Here is a 22,039-nt window from a genome sequence, read left to right as displayed (position 1 = left end):
AGATGTGAAAGTTTATTTCCCCCATTGAGCAAGAAGATGGCAGTTTTATAGAATGACTCAATAAAAATTTGCTCAAAAAAGCAGTCTTAGATTGCTGTTTCCTTGTTCTGTGTGTAGTGTAAAAGCAGTTTAGGGTTTCTCTTCCCTTGTGTTGAGGAAAGCAGCTTAGAGATCTGTTGACAGTTGACACTCAAATTAATCCTTTCTAATTTATGAAACTAGCATCTCTTCTCTGCAGCTGAATTAATAAAAATAGTATATTAGAGCCTTTGTAAAGTAAAAGGATAACGATGTGCCTCAGCTTTTTGAACAGTATCATTCCAGTATGCATGTACTGTACATATACATGTGTATATATGTGTGCACATGCATGCATCCATGGCATATTTTCTTATATGTCAAACAGCATTGTAAATGATCAAAAAGAGCTTTCTTTAATAATAATAAGAAACCTAATTTTGTGCCTGATGGAAGTTGCTGGCATCTTTTCAAACAGGTTCTCTAATGATCTTGTTTCACCATGGCAACCAATGTGGAGGTGCTGGCTCAGCAGGTAGTGGAGACTCAGCGGGTGGCTGAGGTGAGTGACAGATGATATCACAACAGTTGGTATCTGAGCTTTTGAAATTAAAATCATATTGGGCAGCCCAAAATTGCTGTTTACAATTAAGCATAAATGGGACAGAAAATCTTTATAGAACAATATTGCTTTATATTTGGGGACAAACAAGAAACCAGCACAACCTGTATATGGTCTGTTTACCTTACTTCATTCTGGTGGCCTCCTTATTAGGAATGCAAGTAGGAAATTCAACATGCATTATCAAGAAACTTGCCTTTACTATGGATTGTTTAAAAACTAATTCAACAAAGTTTCTGGTCATTTGGTGACTAGCTTCACCATTTTGGAAAATTAATGGTTTCTGCTCATCTCTTGAGTTGTCATCTAAATCCAGAATAGTGTTTGAAGTTCACTTAGATTGAATATACTGTAGGGTGATTAATTTAAATCAGGCTTTATATTTTCTGCCTACAAATATGATGAAAAAGCACAAAATCTAGTTGTTATTAAGTAATGTCTTGATGTATATTTACTGAAGTGTGGATGCTCAACAACTAAAATGTCTGTATCAACTTATAAATGCTGAAACTGCATGTGATCATGGCAATAGAAAATAACCTGTTTATTTCCTTCAGTTTGCAAACTTCAGTCAAAAAACAAAATAGATTTTTTTGTCTATTTAAAACTACTTGGTTTAATATCCTTCAAATTTACTCCCATTTATCACATGATTACACAATTAATGGACTTCATAAAGAATTAAGGGCAAATAGGGTAAGAGACCTGTAGTGAAGGCCACTTTTTAGACATTAGTTTTGGGTTTTTACTGACCTGCTGAGCTAACCTTACTTCTGGATATTAAAAAATATTTTTAGTTCAAGAAGCAGCCTTGTTTCTGAAGGAAATGTGTGTCATTGTGCTTCCAAAGATGGATTTGAGACTCCTTACAGCATTTTTCTCTAAAAAAAATAAAATTTGTATCTACGAAATATATAAAAAAATTATTTTGATATAGTGTGGAAAATGGCTTCCTGAGGAACCTGGAAGGAGTCTAAGGAGTCAGTGCATTTTCACTCTAGTTTGCTGGGCCAGGTATCAATTTGGCAAGCCACAGTTTTTGAAAACGCTGCCAAACAAACTTGGAAATAAAACCCTGTGGAAACACTGGCAAACCTTAGATTTTTGTGATAGAACTTGAGCACCATAACCACATCTGAGGCACATAAACTATGTGTCATTTGTAATTCCTTGTGCAGGAAATGCACCATTGTAACACAGTGTGATGAGTTTATCTTGCCACTGGAGAGATTGCTCCATCTCAAGAATATATGAAGCTCTGTGATTTCTTCCTGGCATCTTTTTCACCTCCTTCTTAAATTAAATCCGCTGCAGAGCTCATGGAAAAACAGTTATAAGCAGCATTATCTCATTAGGAATTAATTAATGCTATGATTGTATTAACATTGTACCTTTCTTTATGAATGGCTGTTTGCCTGCTATGTGTGTCTTCACTCAGGTACAGTTCTTAACACAGTCAAATACATTTCTAGGTTTTTTGAGGTATGCTAAAATTCTATGTTTGTGCTCATTTTTTCAGAGAAAATGTAATGTGGATCTTGGCACTAGACTTAAAAAATTAGGCTTTTTCAGAGTATCGTATTTTTCATTGAGGAAAATTAAATGCAAGGAGAAAAAGAATCATGCACTGAATTTTACATTATCAGTGATGAGAGACAAGTTGCAAACAAGGCAAATATTGGCAATTTTAGTTATATCTGCATGATTTTTTTCAAGATAATTGCTATGTCTTTAGTGCATGGTTTTATTAAAAACTATGATACCAAGCACCAAATCACTGTCATGCAGGTAGGCCATATGTTGTTTTTCTTCCTCAAGCAAGGTTCATCAGGTTTGTTTTCTGTGGAACTGAATATATCACAGAAGTTACTGAACATGCTCTAGTATTGCATATATGTTTGTACTTAGTCTATTGTTAGGACCTTGTAAAATTGTCCTTGTAATGCTTTCAAAAGGTTTCATTGCTGTTACATGCTTCTGCTTTGTAGCGTGTTACTTGTTGCATTTCTGAACATATTGGGTGAGAGAGTTACATTTTTAGTGTCTGCAGTTGCCTTTGCTTGCTGTTTGTGTGATCAGAGAACAGAGAGGAGCCAGGGGATTCAGAGGGAATTTTAGCAATTCCTCCTTATCCTGAGTAGCTTTTGAAAAGCACAAATAATACTTTAGCCTTAATGCAAAAATAAGTAAGGCTGGAGATGCTCTACAGGGAATGTGGTGGATTTTCCTTTTAATTTTGCTGATTTGAAATTAATTGAAGATACAGGCCAGCTTTTTCTCAGATTTCATTTTGCTCTCTTAGAGTTCACAGAGACTAAGCAAATTGAGGGGCTTAAGAACAGAGAATAGGAGGAAGGGAAAGTTCGGTAACCCAGGACTGTCTTCCCCAGATTAAATTAATCTTACTATTAGACACACTCCTTCAGCAGCTGCCAAAACAGCAGGAACACATCAACTCTGCTTCCTTGGTTACAGGGAACCATAGTGCACTTGACCTTCAGAGGAACAGGGTCACAGAGAGGGCATTTTAAAGCTTTCTGTGCTTGGAATACTCAGCAGTGGAGACTGGATGAAAATATCTGTGGTCTGACTAAAAGTGACCTTGACATTTGTCTCAGATTGTTGTGCCCTCAGAGGTTTGCTGAGGAAAAATGTAAATAAGACTGCAGGAAGAGCTCGACACTGTAAGTACTAGGGTCTGTACAGTGTACAGCTAGGGAGCTCCAGGAAGAAAACAGTACTATGCATATTAAAGCAGATTATTTTTCCCATCTCTTAAAATGTGTTTTGTGTAGGGAAATTGGTGGGGTTTGAGCTATCTTACATCATATGTATTATTTTCTGACTATTGTCTAATTCACAGTGTTAGTGGTTATTTTTAAAAGATTATTTATTAAGCCTATGTCAAATGTGGTGCATTGAAGTTTTCTATGGCATATGGCCTACTTTGTTTCTTTCCTCATCTCTTGAAGATGAAGTCTTACTCAAGACTCTTTCCTGTCTTAAAGAAATGGAACTGTATTTAATTCTTAAAAATATATTTTAGAATTACAGAAACATCCCATCACTGACACTGGGGGACGAGGTCCTTGCATGTACAGCTCCCAGTGCAGCTGCTTTAAGCATAATACAGGTTTTGAGGTATCGTGTTTCTTCTGAACAAGAGAACAGAATAGTCATTGTTACATTTAATACTGAAAGTGGACCTAATAGAATGCTAAACTGTATTATCTTCCTGACAGAAGTACTTACAAGCCATTTGCTTTCAGAATACATTTGATTCAATTTATCTGGGGGTCTAATTAATGATAACTTATTTTTTCCCATAGTATTTGAGCTGTCTGAAGTTAACCTTGTAAATGTCTCATAAAGATTTTTTAGAGCATTGCATATTCTTGAACTACTGTTCCTCCTTTTTTTTTTTTAATTGCCCTTTTTTAATATGTATGTTTTTGCCTAAGACATCAGATTTGGTGCAGTTGACTGGGTAGGACCATAGTAAAGCATTGCATATTTATCCATTCTGATCTGTTGTACATGTATGATAATGCTCAAGGTAGAAATTTAGCTGTTGAACAGAATGACAGAAGATTTTCTTGTGTTTTTTTTTCCCCTCATTCTTGTAAATTGTTTATTTCAAAAAAGATGTTCCTTTTTTGCATTTGATTTGGTTTATTTTAGCATGGTGGTCATTCTGTGTCAACCAATGGCATGTGTATTCAGTCTGGAAAATAAATCTGAGATTTTTAGTAGCCAGCTGAAATTGACAGTTGTTCTTATTCCTGAGTATTAAGTAGTCAAGCCTACAAAGAAGGTAAAATTGTGCATTTCAGAGTCCTATACCATGATGAGTATCTGTGCATGTTAATAAGAGTATAAAGTGTATGTGCACTAAAGCATTGATATTAGACAAATTATTCTCCATTTGTGCACCATATCTTCTCAACCAAGAGAAGCTTAAAATATTGTTTGCAGTTTAATAAATATAGGTACTTGAATATTTAAACATCACAAACTCACTGTTCTGTATGTTGAACAGGAAAGCTTACATAATCAAGATTTTTCCACGCAGTGACTAAATTGACACTACCCTGTTGTCCAGCTATCAAGGTTTTATAAATCATTCCAAGATGGCTTAAAAGAGGATTTAATAAAAACAGCTCATGATATTCCTAGTTTTGGCCACATGTCACCACAGATCATAGAATCATGGAAATGGTTGGAAGGGACCTTAAAGCTCATCCAGTTCCAACTCTGCCAAGGGCAGGGACACCTTCCACTAGAGCAGCTTGCTTCAAGCCCCTGTGTCCAACCTGGCCTTGAACACTGCCAGGGATGGGGCAGCCACAGCTTCTCTGGGCACCCTGTGCCAGTGTTCCACCACCCTCATACCAGGAACTTCTTCCTTACATATAATCTAAATCTAGCCTGTAGCTGGTCAAGCTGCTGGGGATGCAGCCCAGGGCATGGTTATTTCCTGAGCTGTGAGTGCACACTGGTGCGTCATGGGGAGCTTCCTTTTCAAAATAAAGTCACTGTTTTCTCCAAGTGAGCTGTACATACACCACACTTTCAGAAGATTTCATAGATGAAATGAGGTCAGAGACATTAAAACTAAAAGCCAGATTGGTCAGATAGGAGTTCTGTGCACTTTTCCAGCAGGTTCTGTGTATCTCTTATAACATATATGTTCCTGGGCTTGAGAACATTCTTTATTTAGGGGCATAGAGAAAGGTTTTCTGAAAGTGGGCTACTTGAAAATTTAAAATGTTTTTCATAAAATACTGTAAAATCATTAAAAGGTGAAATGTTTAGTATTATACCTTATTGTATATATGGTGCATTTTGATTTTACAGAAGCAAAAAATTAGACAAATATGTAATCAAAAGTTGATAAACGTATTTCTGCATTTCAGTGAGCTGAAGGATCACATAGCAATTATCCAGTGATTTATTTTGGGGGAGTGGGGACTGGTGGTGGTTGGTTTTGTGGTTTTGATCATCCATCAGATTCATTCTGTTGCCAAAAAAAAAAACCCCAATATACTGATAATTCATTAAAAACAAATCCAAGTTGGTTTAGTGACTGTAACCTTTCTGATAAATTTTGATTCCATTCTATAGGGCCATCTGATCTTTATTAAGTATATGTATTTTTAAAAGCATTCAGTACTGTAACAGCAAATTACAATTCTGTGCATTTTTTACAGGTGCAGACTGTTCAGACTTCACTCTCTGAATCTCCAGTGATGACCAGTCCTTCCCAGCGTATCCAGATAATTTCCACAGACTCCTCTGTAGCTTCACCACAACGCATTCAGGTAAAACCCCATTGATTACGTAACTATTACATCTTCTGGTTTTTAATCCTCCTTCCACTTAGGTTTATATGAAAGCATGTTAAGGTCTATGGAAGACTTCTTTAAATTTGGCAGGAGCAGATCCCTCTTAATGCAAACTAGGATTATTTTCCTCCCTCAGCATATATTTGGTGATGACTAGTTGGCTGTATTAGGTGTATTGATGATGTGCTCAGTGAGGAATATTTCCAGAGATTAAATTTAGCCTACCTGTACAAATATCCTGATCTTTAGCCATAGTGAATGGCTAGATATTGTCAGTGCAGCATCTAAGATCATCTCCAAGGGCATTCCTCTCTCCCTCTCTCTGCCATATTTAGGAGCTTGTTTAGGGTAAAGTTAGCCTTTGAGAATGCTGCACAGTAGGTCCTTGTTACTGATAGATAATAGAAGGATACCATTAATGTATCACAATGTATGCAGTGACAAATGATGCGAGAATTGTTAAGCATTAATGTTACCAAAGTGTTGCAGTATTGCAATACTTAGCTTTTGCCTTCCTTTACCTTGTTCTGTGCCGGTACAATAGTCCCATGTACTTCTGACAGAAGTGGTGCTGGAGAAAAAGGTCTTGTACTTAGGGCATTTGGATCACTCCTGGCAATGCAGACCACATCACAGCATGGATTTTTCTTTGGATGTGTCTTGATCAGGGTGGGTGGGTACTGCCCATTTTTAAATGATTTAGGCATTGTCATTATACTTAGTAGACATGATACATTTTCTTCTGTAATGTTATTTTCAAAGATTCAAATTGCAGCATGCATAATGACATACATCATTAGTTTTTCTTACGAACCTAAATATACTGATATCTAAATATATCTAAACCTAAATATCATTCAATTCTTATTCAGCCAGTTTTTTTCTCTTAATTATTTATCATCATCAGTACTTATATCTGATCCATGTAAAATTGCAAGAAGTCTTTGTGATTTTTCTTTATAGATAGCACCTGAGAGATGTTCTTCAGTTATCAACAACATTTAGCTATGCATTTTATCTAAGATATTATTCCTTAAATTTATCACCAAAAGCTGGAATCAGTCAGCCTTATTGTTTCACATGCTGATTCTTAAGATTCTGTTATGATGGAAGTTTTCTAATTTTGATACAGTTGTCAGATAGTGTACCCATATCAGTATATAGCAATATTTCATTGCAAGGTGAATGTTCTCACAACCTGTATAACTGAAACATAATGAATAATCAGCATTTGTAAGGTAAGCATTCACACTGCAACTTTTGTTGAATTCTGCAAAATAATCTGCCTCCTTACATCACTGATAATTCTGAAGAGAGCATACAACTCCAAGATGAAGGAGAATACTAGTTTGAACAAGAAACTTTTCGGAGAGAAACTGAATATGGCCCAGCTTCCCTGTGTGCCTGCAGCCCAGAAACCAACCATATCCTGGCCTGCATCAAAAGCAGTGTGAGCAGCAGGTTGAAGGAGGTGATCCTTCCCCTCTGCTCTCATGAGACCCCCACTTGCAGCACTGTGTGCATCTCTGGTGTCCTCAACATAAGAAGTATGTGGAGCTCTTGGAGCAAGTCCAGAGGAGGTCATAAAGATGATAAGGGGACTCAAGCGTCTCCCATATAAAGGTGGGCTGAGAAAGCTGGGGCTCTTCAGCCTGGAGAAAAGAAGACCTCAGCGCAGCTTCCAGTGTCTGAAGGGGGCTTATAAGGATGCCAGAGAGGGACTCTTCATCAGGGACTGTAGTGATACGACGAGGGGGTTGATGGGTTCAAACTGAAACAGGGGACATTCTGGTTAGATATAAGGAAGGAGTTCTTTACTGTGAGGGTGATGAGACACTGGCACATTTTGTTCAAAGAAGTGGTAAATGCTCCGTCCTAGGCAGTGTTCAAGGCCAGGTTGGACAGAGCCCTGGGTGACGTGGTCTAGTGTGAGGTGTCCCTGCACATGGCAGGGGGTTTGGAACTAGATGATCTTCAGTTCCTTTCCAGCCCTAGCCATTCTGTGATTCTATGATTCTATGAAAAAAAGAGTATTCCTGCTTCCTTAAAACAAATACAGGCAGTATTATAGTGGTGTCATTCATAGTCCAAGATTAGATTTCACTTTGGATTGTCCCTTTAGTTAAAATCTGTATGAAAATAATGAAGGCTGAAGAACTCTTAACAGGGAGAAGAAATCTCTGGGGAGCTTAACATTTTAAGTCTTCAAACAATGAGACCAAGAGGTAATGGTTGTACTTAAACCTTTAAGCTTCTTTGGAGCTTTATGTTTGTAGACTCTGTATACTTACGCACTGAATTGTTTCTGCATACAAGTTGTAAAATGGCTTATTCTATTCTGTAAATATAAGAATCTAAATAGTCTAAGTTCTGTCTAGTCCAGAATTCAATAGTAGGCTAGCCTCACTCCAGCTTTGAGTACTATTTCCTTTGTGTGGGTTTATAGTCACAAAATGAGATGAATCTTTCCCAAAGAGTTTCTGTAATCCAGAAAAATCATCAGCTCTGTAATTCAGCTCCTGCTTAGGGTTGTTTTAATGCCTTGTTAAGGCATTCTAGCTTCATAAAACCATTAGCATCATGTTCCCATTTATATATTAGCGTATGTCTTACTTTCTGTAATTCTGCAACTTCATCAAAGGGGGCAGAGGAGTAGGGGGGTGCTGATCTCCTCTGGTGACCAGCAGTAGGACACAAGGGAATGGAATGGAGCTGTGTCAGGAGAAATTCATGTTACACATCAGGGAAAGGTTCTTCACAGAGAGGATGGTTGGTCCTGGAGCACGCTCCCCACGGAATGGTCACAGAACTCCACAGCACAGCCTGTTGGAGTTCAGGGAGTGTCTAGACGATGTTCTCAGTCACATGATTTACTGTTGGGTAGTCATATGAGGAGCAGGGTGTTGAGCTTAATGATCCTTATTGGGTTCTTTACAACTCAAGATATTCTATGATTCTCTGCAATGTCTGTACTGCTGTCTCATTGAGCAGAGTGTACCCTGCATATATACCTGCCACTTATCAGCTCCAGTCCTTCATATTGCATTTTGTGTATTCTGTCTGGGATCCACTATATCTAAATCCATTTGCACAGTTAAATGTGCAAGATCTCCACATATCTCTTCATTATTAACAATAGCAGACTCACGCTTTTCACAACTCTGTGTAGTATTTTCCCTCTATGCAGTAGGTGTATAGATACACATACTTTTATCATAGAATCATAGAATAGTTAGAGTTGGAAAGGACCTTAAGATCATCCAGTTCCAACCCCCCTGCCATGGGCAGGGACACCTCACACTAAACCATATCACCCAAGTCTTTGTCTAACCTGGCCTTGAACACTGCCAGGGATGGAGCATTCACAAACTCCCTGGGCAACCCATTCCAGTGCCTCACCACCCTCACAGTAAAGAATTTCTTCCTTATATCCAAGCTAAACCTCTGCTGTTTAAGGTTTGAACCCCTTACCCCTTGTCCTGTTATTACAGTCCCTAATGAATAGTCCCTCACCAGCATCCCTATAGGCCCCCTTCAGATACTGGAAGGCTGCTATGAGGTCTGTATACATACATACATATGTATTTGGTTTGATTTTACTGTTTTGTACTTACGTAGATAGCTGCAATAACTTTGCACCAATGTAATAAATGAAGTAGCAAAATAATAAATAACAAGGATAACTGTCATTCTAAGACAGAATGAAAGGTTTTAAAACATAAGGTTTACTGTGGCTCATAAATTTCTTCAATATTTTTTACAGATTGTGACAGATCAGCAAACAGGTCAAAAAATCCAAATAGTGACAGCAGTGGACTCAGCTGTGTCTCCAAAGCAACAGTTTATTTTAGCCAGTCCAGATGGAACTGGTGCAGGAAAGGTGATACTGGCAACACCTGAGACATCTAATGCCAAACAGCTTATCTTTACCACCACAGACAACATCATGCCAGGCAGAATTCAGGTAAATGTAGTAATTGAGATAGACCACAGATTTTTGTTTTTCAGTTACTGGTTTTTAGGTTATTTAAGTCTAATTGCTTTAAGACAAATAGCAATAGTTCCATAAAAATCTACTGACATGGATTAGACCATACTAATCGTAGGCCACATTATTCCCTGTCTTCACATTCCTCATGCATTCCATTTTACTCATCACCCCTTGTGGGGTGTTCTCATTAAAATTCCGAAGAGATAAGCAAGTACTTAAGATGGTGCTTGTGAGGAGTGCCCAGGATTTCAAATGGTCTGTTCAAGACTTACAGATACACAGAGATACAACTTACCTGAGCAAACTAATTATGGTCACAATATATCAATGTATCAAGAGACTGCAATAGAAGCTCTTTGGAGCAGAAACTGTCCTCTGCTGTAGTTGTTTGTGGGTCTTGAGCATAATAGACCAATGGGAGCTTTGCAAAACAAATTCCATAAACAATAATATCTCTAGTGAAATTTGAGATTTCTTCCTAGTAGTTTTTAAAAAGAAATAAAAAGCACCTTATCCCTACTGCTACTCTTGCAATGGAGAATATTTGACAAATATAATTCTTACATAATTATAGGAAAAAATGTATCAACAATCTTTGAAAATGGTTTTCACTATGTTAAATGGGTTACTTGATGTTGCAGAGGGGTAATTTATTGCTTGTGGATTTTAGGCGTTTGGGGTTTTTTAATTTTTCTGTGGTATGTTCTGAACAGATGCTTTGAAATCCAAGGCCTTTGGAAGCTGAACTGTTTTTATAATGGATCTCAGCTTCAGGCTATCCCCTCTGAACCATACACCCGTAATAGCTACAGAAGAGATAGATGGGAACTACATCTGAAGTACAACCATCTTTGGCTAAAATATAGCATCTGTTTGAGAGTAATTAAAAGAATGGAAGAATATTGTTGACTGCACAAGTGAGGAAACTTGTACTGAGCAAAGCTAGGGAGGTTTATTTGGAATTTGCTTTGCTCTGACCGTTCCAACAGTCTCACTGTTGACAGTAGAAACTTTCATTAACTTGCAAATTATACTACTTTATTTCATTCCATATGTCATTCTCAAACCCAGCCACCTCTTCTCAGTTGATAAACTGTTCTGTAGGCAAAGCTTGTTTTGTGTCCGAAGAAAATATTGGCTAATTCCCTTTTTTTGTTTGGAATTTTGTTTTAGATAGTGACAGACTCTGCTTCAGTGGAACGTTTGCTGGGAAAAGCTGATGTTCAGCGGCCCCAGGTAGTAGAATATTGTGTGGTCTGTGGCGATAAAGCATCAGGTAAGGATGTATAGGAAGTAGTATTCAAGAAACTTGGTAGAAAGGATGACTGGGATGAAGGGAGGAAGTTTTATGTATTTTAACTGATTCTAGCCATGCTGATTGGAAAAACAATTGAAACTAAAATGGAAAAAGCTAACAGTGTACTTTGTATCTGTACACACAGAATATTTAAACTCTGCTTGGAAGAATATTAGTTTATACTTCAACTGGACTGTGATAAATTGGCATGTTCTGAAAGACAGTGATGATTTAATAGATCTTGGTAACTGAGACTACTTGAAGCGTTTAGTTAGGTAGAACAACCACAGGTATGAACAACCATGCAATAAGAGCATGGTACCTAGAAAAGTCTACCTGCTCCAGGAAAACACTTCTTAGTGCTCCCCAGCAAACTTAAGACTTCCTAGTAGATTTTGGTCTTTTACTATCAGAGAAAAAGGCAAGTAGAGATCAAGGGAGTCCTCAGTGTTTCAGATCCATCTACATGGATCTGAAAAGGAGCCTATGAGGTAAAATTTCTACATTAGCCAAGGAAGCAGACTCTGCTTTTATGCTATGGAGAAGACACCTTTTTGTCTCTGTCTCACTTCTATTTTTATAAGTGTTTATGTAATTAAAACAATGCCAGAATTTATATGTGTAGGAGGTTTCAATAAAGATTGCATTTGAAATTTTATTGTAAAATTGCTGGTATTCTAAAACTACTTAGACTCAGCCTGTAGGTTCTTTTAATGTATTATATGATCTGTAACAGCAGATAGAATTGCATCTGTATTTGTCCAGAATGAGAACTACTGCTTCACAGGCCTCTCATTCAGAAATCGGCTTAGCCTTTCTCTCATCTCTCCACTTCCCACTAAAAAGCCCTGACAACAGATAAACAAGAAACATCCTGTAAGACTTTAACAGTGCTTTCATGGTCCAAAATGATGGTAAGAATATAAAATAAATGGTGAATTTTACAATGTTTTACTTGCTTAAGGTAAATATGTCTGTGCTAAAATATAAGTAATTTCCACCTGATAACAATATATATGTTTCCTAGGTCGTCACTATGGTGCTGTCAGTTGTGAGGGATGCAAAGGTTTCTTTAAAAGGAGTGTGAGGAAGAATTTGACCTACAGTTGTCGTAGCAACCAGGACTGTATCATCAATAAACACCATCGGAATCGCTGCCAGTTTTGTAGGCTTAGAAAATGTCTAGAGATGGGCATGAAAATGGAATGTGAGTGTTAAGTACCCAATGTGACACTGTGCCTACCAAATAATAAATATGTGGATTACTACTTTTTAGTGTGTTCTCTCCATTTCAGTGTATGTTGCTTGAAGGAAACAACTTTCGGCAGCCAGATCGTCTACTATACCTTTCTTTTATTACTATTTTATGTCTGAGTTGCAGTAGTGATTTGCTTTGAACCATGTCTCATACTACTGCAATCTTCAAGGAGCCCAGTTAAAACTTCTCTTAGAATGCATGTTGCAAACACAGTTTATACTTATAATGCAAAATATTTTGACATGGATGGACATAAATGTGAGTCTAATGTTCTACGTTCAGAATCTGCTTTCCTTGTAGTTTATCTTTGCTGCTTTTTCAACCAGTGATAGAAAGTAGTTGATGTCATTTTTCGTTTAAAATTTTGATGCAAGTCGTTTGTGCGTATTGTATTATGAGGCATTGTAGAAAGTGCCATATTTAAACGAATATGCTTTCCTGTTTGTATGCAGTGCTTTGTACAATTCAAGTGCTAGCATCCAAACACCTCTTTCAATGTATTTTGTTTCCAGTTTATAGAACCTCTGTCTGCTTCTTCAGTCCAACACTTCATGAAGCCTTTTATCTGGTTGTTTTGTGATAGCTTTTTGGAGAATTTAAGGTGAAGCAACAAATACTTTTCTTTTTCTACTCTTACCTAGGCAGGGTAAGTTCCAGTCACTGAGTTCAAGGGAGGCAGAACTTTAAGTTGTAAATAGGAATATCATTGTTGCATTTGCACTCTGGAACTCCAGACCTGCAGTGATGGTTGTGCTTTGCACACAGTGTGCTGAGTGTAGGGGGGTACATTTGTACAAGAGGGGGCTGGAGCACCTCCCGTATGAAGATAGGCTGAGAAAGTTGGGGCTGTTCAGCCTGGAGAAGAGAAGGCTGCGTGGAGACCTCCTAGCAGCCTTCCAGTATCTGAAGGGAGCCTATAAGGATGCTGGGGAGGGACTCTTCATTAGGGACTGTAGTGATAGGATGAGGAGTGAAGGGTTCAAACTGAAACAGAGGAAGTTCAGGTTAGATCTGAGGAGGAAGTTCTTTACTGTTAGGGTGCTGAGGCACTGGAATGGGTTGCCCAAGGACGTTGAGAATGCTCTATCCCTGGCGGTGTTCAAGGCCAGGTTGGACAGAACCCTGGATGACGTGGTTTACTGGGAGATGTCCCTGCCCATGGCAGAGGGGCTGGAACTAGATGATCTGAAGGTCCTTTCCAACCCTAACCTATGATTCTTAAGAGAAACTGCTGCATTTCCTGAAGCTAAACTTTGTTATCCCAGTATGATTAGAATATATGCTCACTGACTTCACTGGGGTTTGAGTCAGATTTTTCATTAATATTTATGTAACTACCGAGCCAACAAAATGAATATACCTCTGTTTAAGCCCCTAGATTTTGCTGGCAGTAACAGGATTAACAAAAATAAAATCTGGAACTAAATAATGCTTGCTAGTTATGAGGTCAGAGAGAGACATATCCATGTATTTTGCTGTTACATTCAAAAGGGCTATGGGGGAGGGTTGAATTCTTTTGTTTGCTTGTTACTAATGTTAATCTTCTAGAACAATAACTGCTGTATGATAAATTGGTACAATGAATAGTGCAGAAATATTGTCTCCATTTATATTATGCCTTACACTGGCAAAGTGTTGTGAGAATTAAAATTAGTAGAACACACTTAAAAATTCTTTTTCTTATCCTCATAGTGTTTTATTCATTTTATTATCCTCATTTTCCAATTAAAAATTGATGCAGTTGAATGTTATGCCAAGCTATAGAGGAGTTTGTAAAGTTCAGCCACTTAGATTCCAGATAACTTTCTGTAATCTAATAACAATACCTTAACATTATAAAGATGCATTTTTCAGTTCCTTTGACATTACAAAGTTACAGTTTCTTACTATTTTCATGACAAGATTTTCTACACTTGCTTGGCGTAGTGGAGACTGAGCTTATTTCTTTCCAGTTGTCAAGCAGAAGTATTTTGAATTCTGCAGAGGTTGGTTTTGAAACCGTTTTCCCTGGGATGAATGGGTGGGAGCAAACTTCCTATCATGGAGAAGCTCATCTCCCATGGAATTAACTTGCATCACTCATGTAGCTTGCCTGTCTTGACTTTTTTTTGGGGGGGGTAGTTCTGGGTTTACATTGTTCTAAGTCACACAGAGTATGACTGCATCTACCTAACATTTAGGTACAGGTTTACCTGTAAAAATAAATAAACAATTTGAAAACACACTTTTTGGAATGTTCTCTTATTAAATGCCAATGAAATAGCAAGCTTTGACTCCAGTTCAGCAGAACTTAGAGCAAATGATCGACCTGGGACTACTTTGGTTAAAAATGTACATAATCATAGGTATAGTAAAATTGGAGCCTGTGTTTCTTCGATCTTCATATTAAATTTCCAGTTTGGCACTGAGCTGATAAACAATCATAACTGTGCAAGCTGAAATTCTACCGTGGGAATTTTACTTTCTTGTATTTTGCAGTTGAATTATTTCCTTTCAAATCAATATGTTTCTGTCTTTATGTAGCGGTTCAAAGTGAAAGAAAACCTTTTGATGTGCAGCGTGAAAAACCAACCAACTGTGCAGCTTCCACTGAGAAAATCTATATCAGGAAAGATCTTCGAAGCCCTCTAATAGCAACTCCAACGTTTGTGGCAGATAAAGATGGGACGCGGTGAGTATCTCAGCGTCACAGATCTAGTTTAAGGTTTGTGCGTATGACTTTGCAGGCACACCTGTACTGCTCCCTGCCCTGCTCTAAGAACTGGACAGAAAAGAGCTCCAATTCACAAATATGTATTCCCATTCCCAACACCAACCTAGACTGTTCTGCTTCTCATTAAGGTTTTTATGTCTGAGTAAAGGGGTGGTTTTCAGTTTAGAGCTGGCTCTTGTCCAGCCAGGTCAAAGCACAGGTATGGCAGATATGTGACATTCAGGCAAAAAGCATGTGGGTTTACCATATGATGCATTCAGGTTCTCACTGCTCTGAAACCAGTTCTGCAAATGGCAGACTCTATCTTCCTTCTCCTAAAGATCTAGAAAACAGACTGCAGTGACTTATTCTTGAGATCCAGGTCCCAAGAGACCAATTTCAGTAACAGCAGCTTCATTTTACTATATAGAAGATACTGCAAGACAGTTCCTCTGCTCTCAGTTGTCTCCATAGGCAGTGATTGTGGAAATACATATCATAATAAACAGAAGCAAGATTTGTCTTTTTCTGACTAGAATAAAAAAGAATTCAAGATTAAATACCATGGTTTAGAAACTGTAGTTTATGAGTGGATAATAGCCACCTGAAGATACCAGATTTCAGTATTCAGTTTATATATATAAATATTGAATTTGGTATATATATATATCTTTTGTTGAACAAATAACACTGCTGTTTGTTAAAAAGATTGGTTTGCAAATTTCCTGGAGAACTGGTTTTCAGTGTTCTTGTTTGCAAGTCATATTGTTCAAAAGTACTGCTCACAGACACATTTGCTTCTTTGAGATTTCCTTGTGCTACAGATCCCTTACAGTCCTATAAACAATATTAGAGACATCAAATGTGACTCTATTATTTGTGTAGAATTCAGATTCACATAACACATGATGATTTGCTGCCTGCAGTAGTTCACAATGTTAGTTGTTAGCGTCACACCCCTTAAACTATAAACTCCCTGCAGCCTGAACCTGTCATGCCTGCATTTGCATTGGGTTATGCAGACTTGGAGTATTATATGAGTAATAAACTTATCCTTGCTGACTTCAAAGACTTTCCTCTCCATCCCTAAGTTAGATGGAGCAGCAGGAAAGGATGTTTAGTCAAAAAGTAACTGAAAACAGAAGTAAAGGCAGCAGAAGTTTTATGCAGACCTTGATTACATGACTGTTTATGACTGCATCTTGGAATATAAAATACATTTTCTTGACATAACTTTTTATGTCAGCATAATTTATTTCTTAACAAGCAAATGGAAGGATATCTATTTGGGAAGTTGTCATTGCTTTTGCAGAGGAAAGGGAAACATATTCTAGTCTTTGTCTTTCAAGCTTCTTTTTGGAAACGGTTTCAGAAAGGCTTAAGTCTGGATGAATAAACTCTGAGTTTCATTAAATTCTTAAATTGAAAAAAACTGGTAATCCTTTTTATTCTGACATAGGTTGTTACATATACTTGTTATTAATGTAAAATGCTATTGACTGTCAGATGCCTTATGCTTTTGAATAGGTCAGCAGGTCTTCTTGATCCAGGAATGCTTGTGAATATTCAGCAGCCTTTGATCAGGGATGATGGCACAGTCCTCCTAGCTGCTGACTCCAAGGTATTATTCTTTCAGTTAAGTTCCAAACATATATATTAATTTGTTCAGATTATGGATTATTTTAGCTGTGTACATAGAGACAAATAATACTGCTCTTGAGAAGATAAAGTTGGGATTAAGTGTGAAGATGTGTACAAAAGGAGGTGATCAGCTGATTAACAGGAACAGGTTTTCTTTTCACGGGCATATTTCTGCAGAAGGTCAGCCACATGTAGTTCCCCACATGGTATGTCATCTGAGACTAGGATTGATGATTACAAAAGGGTCTAAAGATCATTGTGAGCGATTGTTCTTCCTTTAGGTGTTCAGGGGGAAAGAAAAGGTACATAAGGGAAAAAGGTACAAAAATGAAAAAACCCAGAAAGATTAAAAATGGGCAAAATTTATGTATGATACCTATAATGTTGATGTACTAATATGGTTCTTCCTTTTTAGGGTGAAACAAGCCAGGGTGCTTTAGGAACATTAGCAAATGTTGTAACATCTCTTGCTAATCTCAGTGAGTCACTAAATAATGGAGATACTTCTGAAATTCAACAAGAAGAGCAATCTGCAAGTGAGATTACACGGTATGCATTTATATTTGCATCTTATTTAGCAGTTTCTATTTTGTATGGTGTATACTTACCTTCATTGAAGTAAATGAGCACCATGACACCAACCACAGTAGAGATTTCCCCTACTTTGAAACACGAACCCAATTCTTTAGAAACCCAGGTTTGACTCTTGTCCTCCTTTAGAAAACCGTCCCCGGTGTTATCAAGGTCACATTCTGGAGCTAAAGCAGATTTTGTACTCAGAAAAATAATAAATGACTAGTTTGTGACCTTGAGAGTCTTCGGGATAGCAACACTTCAGTACTGTTTTATTTGATAGGCTTGTGATATGGAAGCTTTTCCTGCAGAATGCCCTTAGCCCTCCTCTTTCAGGGTCTGTATCACTGCAGATTTCATTTTGAGATTGTGCTGCCGTAATACCTGCTGGTAATGTGGGGAAAAATGTTGAACTAAGATGAATAAACTTATTTTTATTTTTTGATGTTTAGAAAGAGTTTAAAGTCTTCTTTAGTGATGAGTTAAATGGAGAAAAGGCACATGGAATCTTAATATTTTCAGCAGAGATTGAGATTTTTACAGTTGTAGTTTTTTTTGAGGGGGTTTGAAGGACAATATAGATCTGCAGTATAGTGAAAGAAGAAAAATATTTGGCCTCAAAGCTGTCCATTGTTTCTCAAGTAGAAGGTTTTTTTTAAGAGGAGCTTAACTTCAGGCTCCTAAGTCTTTTATTTAAACTCTTCAAGCAAGTGAACAGGTATTCACAAATCCCTGACGCTGCAGCTTGGAGTTAACAGCCACTTGGAACTCTTTCTTTAAAGCAGAAAAAAAAAATTCCAAAAACCCCTCCCCATAACATCTTGACGAAAATATTGGCAAAACAGCACTATACCAATACTGTTCACTGGTCTGAAGCTGGAGCACAAAATTCTTCTTCAAATCTAAGCTCTTGTTACCCTAAGAAGGGAATGTACACTGCTTTATTTCAGCAATGGCCAGCTACAGTTTGAGTATAAAGCTGCCCAGGGACTAGTCTCTCTTCTGTTACTGTTATAAGGTTTCTAAAGCTCTGTTTGTACTGTGAGATCAGGAGTGTGTGGCCACACCTCATCTTAAGGGAAAGGAAATTCAGGCATGTTGCATAGAAGAGAACCACTCTATTCTCCACTCTTCCAAGAAATTGGACATCAAGGACAGGGACCGCAGGGTGTTCCGAGTGCATGTGGTCTATAATCACCATTTAATCAGTTAAACATTCCAAGGTGAGAAGGAGGAGATAGTGAATGGCAAGTGCAAGAGACTGCTTCACTAGTATAAATATTAGCATAAGACATTCAGAGCAGGATATACTGTAGTAAAAAGTTCCCCCCTTACAGAGGACATTTCTTACCAGCTATATATGGGCAGATCCGTTCCTTTTGTTAATGACCATACACTACAGAGGGGCCAGACTGTAATGAAAAGTCTGACCTTTTCTTAGCATAAACAGTTCCTGTATAGGTTACCTCTTGGTGAGAATGCTCTCAGTTATTTTGGGGTACAAGGAAGCACTCTTTCATTGTTTATTACTTTTTTTTTTTCTTCAGGGCATTTGATACTTTGGCTAAAGCACTTAATACCACAGATGGTACAGCAGCTCATAACTTGGCAGATGGGATGGATCCTACAGGAGGAGGGAATATTCATGTAATCAGTAGAGATCAGTCAACACCAATTATTGAAGTGGAAGGACCCCTACTTACAGATACACATGTCACATTTAAGGTACGTGCTTTAAATGTCTTACTAAACAAACTAACACTTAAGACATAACCCAAAATTAAGTCACTGTTTTCTTATTTCTTATATTTTTTGGCAATATAATCTAAGGGAACATCTGTTGTCTTCTAATACAATTTTTACTCTTGCATGCTGTATCTAAAGAGGATAGGTGGTGTTTCGTAAGACCTTTCCATACACAAGAGGGTGCTTTAAAACTCATTTCACTTTCCAGTGCTGTTGATAATAATTTTTGATATCATCCCTATGTCTTGCTTAATTCACTTGTAATTCTAGGTAGTGTAAAACTTTCATCTAAATGTTCCTCATGTAAACAGAGGTTACAGTGCCTTCTTAGATCTAGCTCTGGTTAGACCACTGAAAAAGGTCTTGCATTTTAGCAATGCTTCAGCTTCCATTGAATACAAACACACACATATTATAGACTCATAGAATATTTAGGGTTGGAAAGGACCTTAAGATCATCTAGTTCCAACCTCCCTACCATGGGCAGGGACACCTCACACTAAACCATGCCACACAAGGCTCTGTCCAACCTGGCCTTGAACACCACCAGGTGTTTCACGAAGTCCCTGGGCAGCCCATTCCAGTACCTCACCACCCTAACAGTAAAGAATTTCTTCCTTATATCCAATCTAAACTTCCCCTGTTTAAGTTTTAACCCATTACCCCTTGTCTTATCACTACAGTTCCTAATGAATAGTCCATCCCCAGCATCCCTATAGCCCCCTTAATAAACAATGTGTGAGAAACAATAAGGGTGCTCATCTTCCTATAGCAAAGTTGCACTGTTTCAAGAGATACAAAGATCATTACTGAAATACATGATACTTAATGTAGGCAAACTTTTGTCATAATCTGCTTATTGCCTTTAATGGTGTTTTGTGATTGTAGATTCCTATTACATGACTTTCCCATTTGAGATACTTAGATTTTAGATTTTATTTTGCTTCTTTTTTAAAAGTCGTAAAGGATGTTTTACAGCACTGTGAAAAGGGCCAACGCTTCACAGAGCAATGAGACATATAGATTTATTATTAAAATAATATAAAAACATTTAAAAAGTAAACATTTGAGCACTCTCCCACATAAATTCTTGTCTTCTATTCTCATTTTACATTTATTGCCAATTCTAGTGAGTTAGTTACACGGTTTTCTTGTGACAGTTTCTTGTCATACAGTTGCTTATCTGACAGACTGTGAGAGTAGTTTGAATGTTTTCACTCGTTATGTCTCGATAATCAAAATGGGCTTATATCTGAACTATATATATTGTGTATACTGTCATGTTTTGCAGCTGACAATGCCCAGTCCAATGCCGGAATACCTTAATGTACACTACATCTGTGAGTCAGCATCACGACTACTTTTCCTCTCTATGCACTGGGCTAGGTCCATACCTGCATTTCAAGCTCTTGGGTAAATGTATATATTCCATTGAGTAATTTGCTTCCTAATGAGTTTTAAACACCGATAGGAACACTTTTCAGCTATTTTGATTTTTTTAAAATTATTATAATGTTTAATTTCAATTAGTTCTTTAAAATGTGTAAAGACTCTGCAATATTCTCCTTTTTGGAGACTAAAATAGAAGATGGCAGAGGAGAAGATAACTACAATATCTGATGTTACTGCAATTACAGCAGCTAAAACTGAACCAAAAGCAAGCATTTAATTTGTAGAAATATACTTTGGTAAAGAACTGGTGAGCCCCATTTTACAGATAACCTGAAATGGTTTTCTGTAGTTAGCCTATCGCTGCTTTTTGCATTTTGAAATACTTGTGATATGCTAATATATGCCTTTCAGTAAAGCGGTTTGCAATACATTAATCCCTATTATTGTTATTATTAACATAATTACACATGGGGTAGCACTAACCTGATAGGAAAATTACCTACAGTTGTCTGATGTTCTGTTGTTTGTAGGCAGGACTGTAATACAAGCCTCGTGCGTGCCTGCTGGAATGAGCTATTTACCTTAGGCCTGGCACAGTGTGCACAGGTGATGAGTCTGTCTACTATCCTGGCAGCTATTGTCAACCATCTCCAGAACAGCATACAAGAAGGTATGTTTTCAGTGTGTGATCCTTACACATGTTCAGTGCTGTCAACACTAGAGGGACATTTGTATGACATGTCTCATGTGTTTCCTAATTGGTGGCAGAATTGTTCCCCAAGATCCAGAGGAAGGAGAAACCTTCTCTTGCATAATTGCCTTTCCTCTGGTGATCTACAGCTTCTGTTGAACTGTTCCATCACCTTTCCAGGGATGGAGGTGAGGCTGACTCGTCTGCTTCCTGGGTTTCCTAAGGCTTCCTGGGTTTTCCTTCTTGCCTTTTTTGAAGACTGGAGTGACATGTGCTTTCCTCTGGTCCCCAGGCACATATCCTGTTCTCTATGACCATTTAAAGATGATGGAGAATGGCTTAGCAATAACATCTGCCAGCTTCCCCAGCAATCATGGGTGCATTCCATCAGGGCCCATGCATTTGTGGGTCTCAGTTTTGCCTAAATGATCTCCAGTCCTCTTCAACCAGGGGAAAGTCTTCCTTTCTACAGACTTTCTGTCTTGCCTCCAGGGTTTGGGATTCCTGAGGGCTGGCCTGGGCAGTAAAGACTGAAGCAAAGGCAGCATTCGGTAACTCTGCCTTCTCTGTATCGTTCATCACCATGGCACTCACCTCATTCAGCAGCAGTCCCACATTTTCCCTAGTCTTCCTTTTTCTACTGAGGTACTTGAAGAAGCTCGTTGTCCTTGACATCCTTTCCCAGATTTAATTCCAGATGCATGTTAGTCTTCGTTGTCACATCCGTGAATACTGTGACAACATTCCCATATTCCTTCCAAGTGGCCCATCCC

At 37.9% G+C, this 22,039-nt stretch overlaps 1 protein-coding gene across 1 annotated transcript in view; it reads left to right on the top strand.

Moving 5' to 3' along the window:
- The window catches only part of NR2C2 (nuclear receptor subfamily 2 group C member 2), a 31,600-nt gene that overhangs the window by 2,734 nt on the left and 6,827 nt on the right, over positions 1-22,039 (top strand). Inside the window, exons 2-12 of the mRNA XM_005145803.4 lie at positions 497-580; positions 5,851-5,961; positions 9,749-9,949; positions 11,150-11,252; positions 12,301-12,480; positions 15,055-15,202; positions 16,751-16,844; positions 17,280-17,413; positions 18,985-19,162; positions 20,475-20,596; positions 21,106-21,245. Coding sequence (XP_005145860.1) covers positions 521-580; positions 5,851-5,961; positions 9,749-9,949; positions 11,150-11,252; positions 12,301-12,480; positions 15,055-15,202; positions 16,751-16,844; positions 17,280-17,413; positions 18,985-19,162; positions 20,475-20,596; positions 21,106-21,245 — 1,471 coding nt within the window. The 5' untranslated portion in view covers positions 497-520. The remainder of the gene's footprint in view (positions 1-496; positions 581-5,850; positions 5,962-9,748; positions 9,950-11,149; positions 11,253-12,300; positions 12,481-15,054; positions 15,203-16,750; positions 16,845-17,279; positions 17,414-18,984; positions 19,163-20,474; positions 20,597-21,105; positions 21,246-22,039) is intronic.

The sequence above is a fragment of the Melopsittacus undulatus genome, chromosome 9 (assembly GCF_012275295.1).
Source record: "Melopsittacus undulatus isolate bMelUnd1 chromosome 9, bMelUnd1.mat.Z, whole genome shotgun sequence".
NCBI lineage: Eukaryota > Metazoa > Chordata > Aves > Psittaciformes > Psittaculidae > Melopsittacus > Melopsittacus undulatus.
This window is presented reverse-complemented; position numbering and strand designations above follow the sequence as displayed.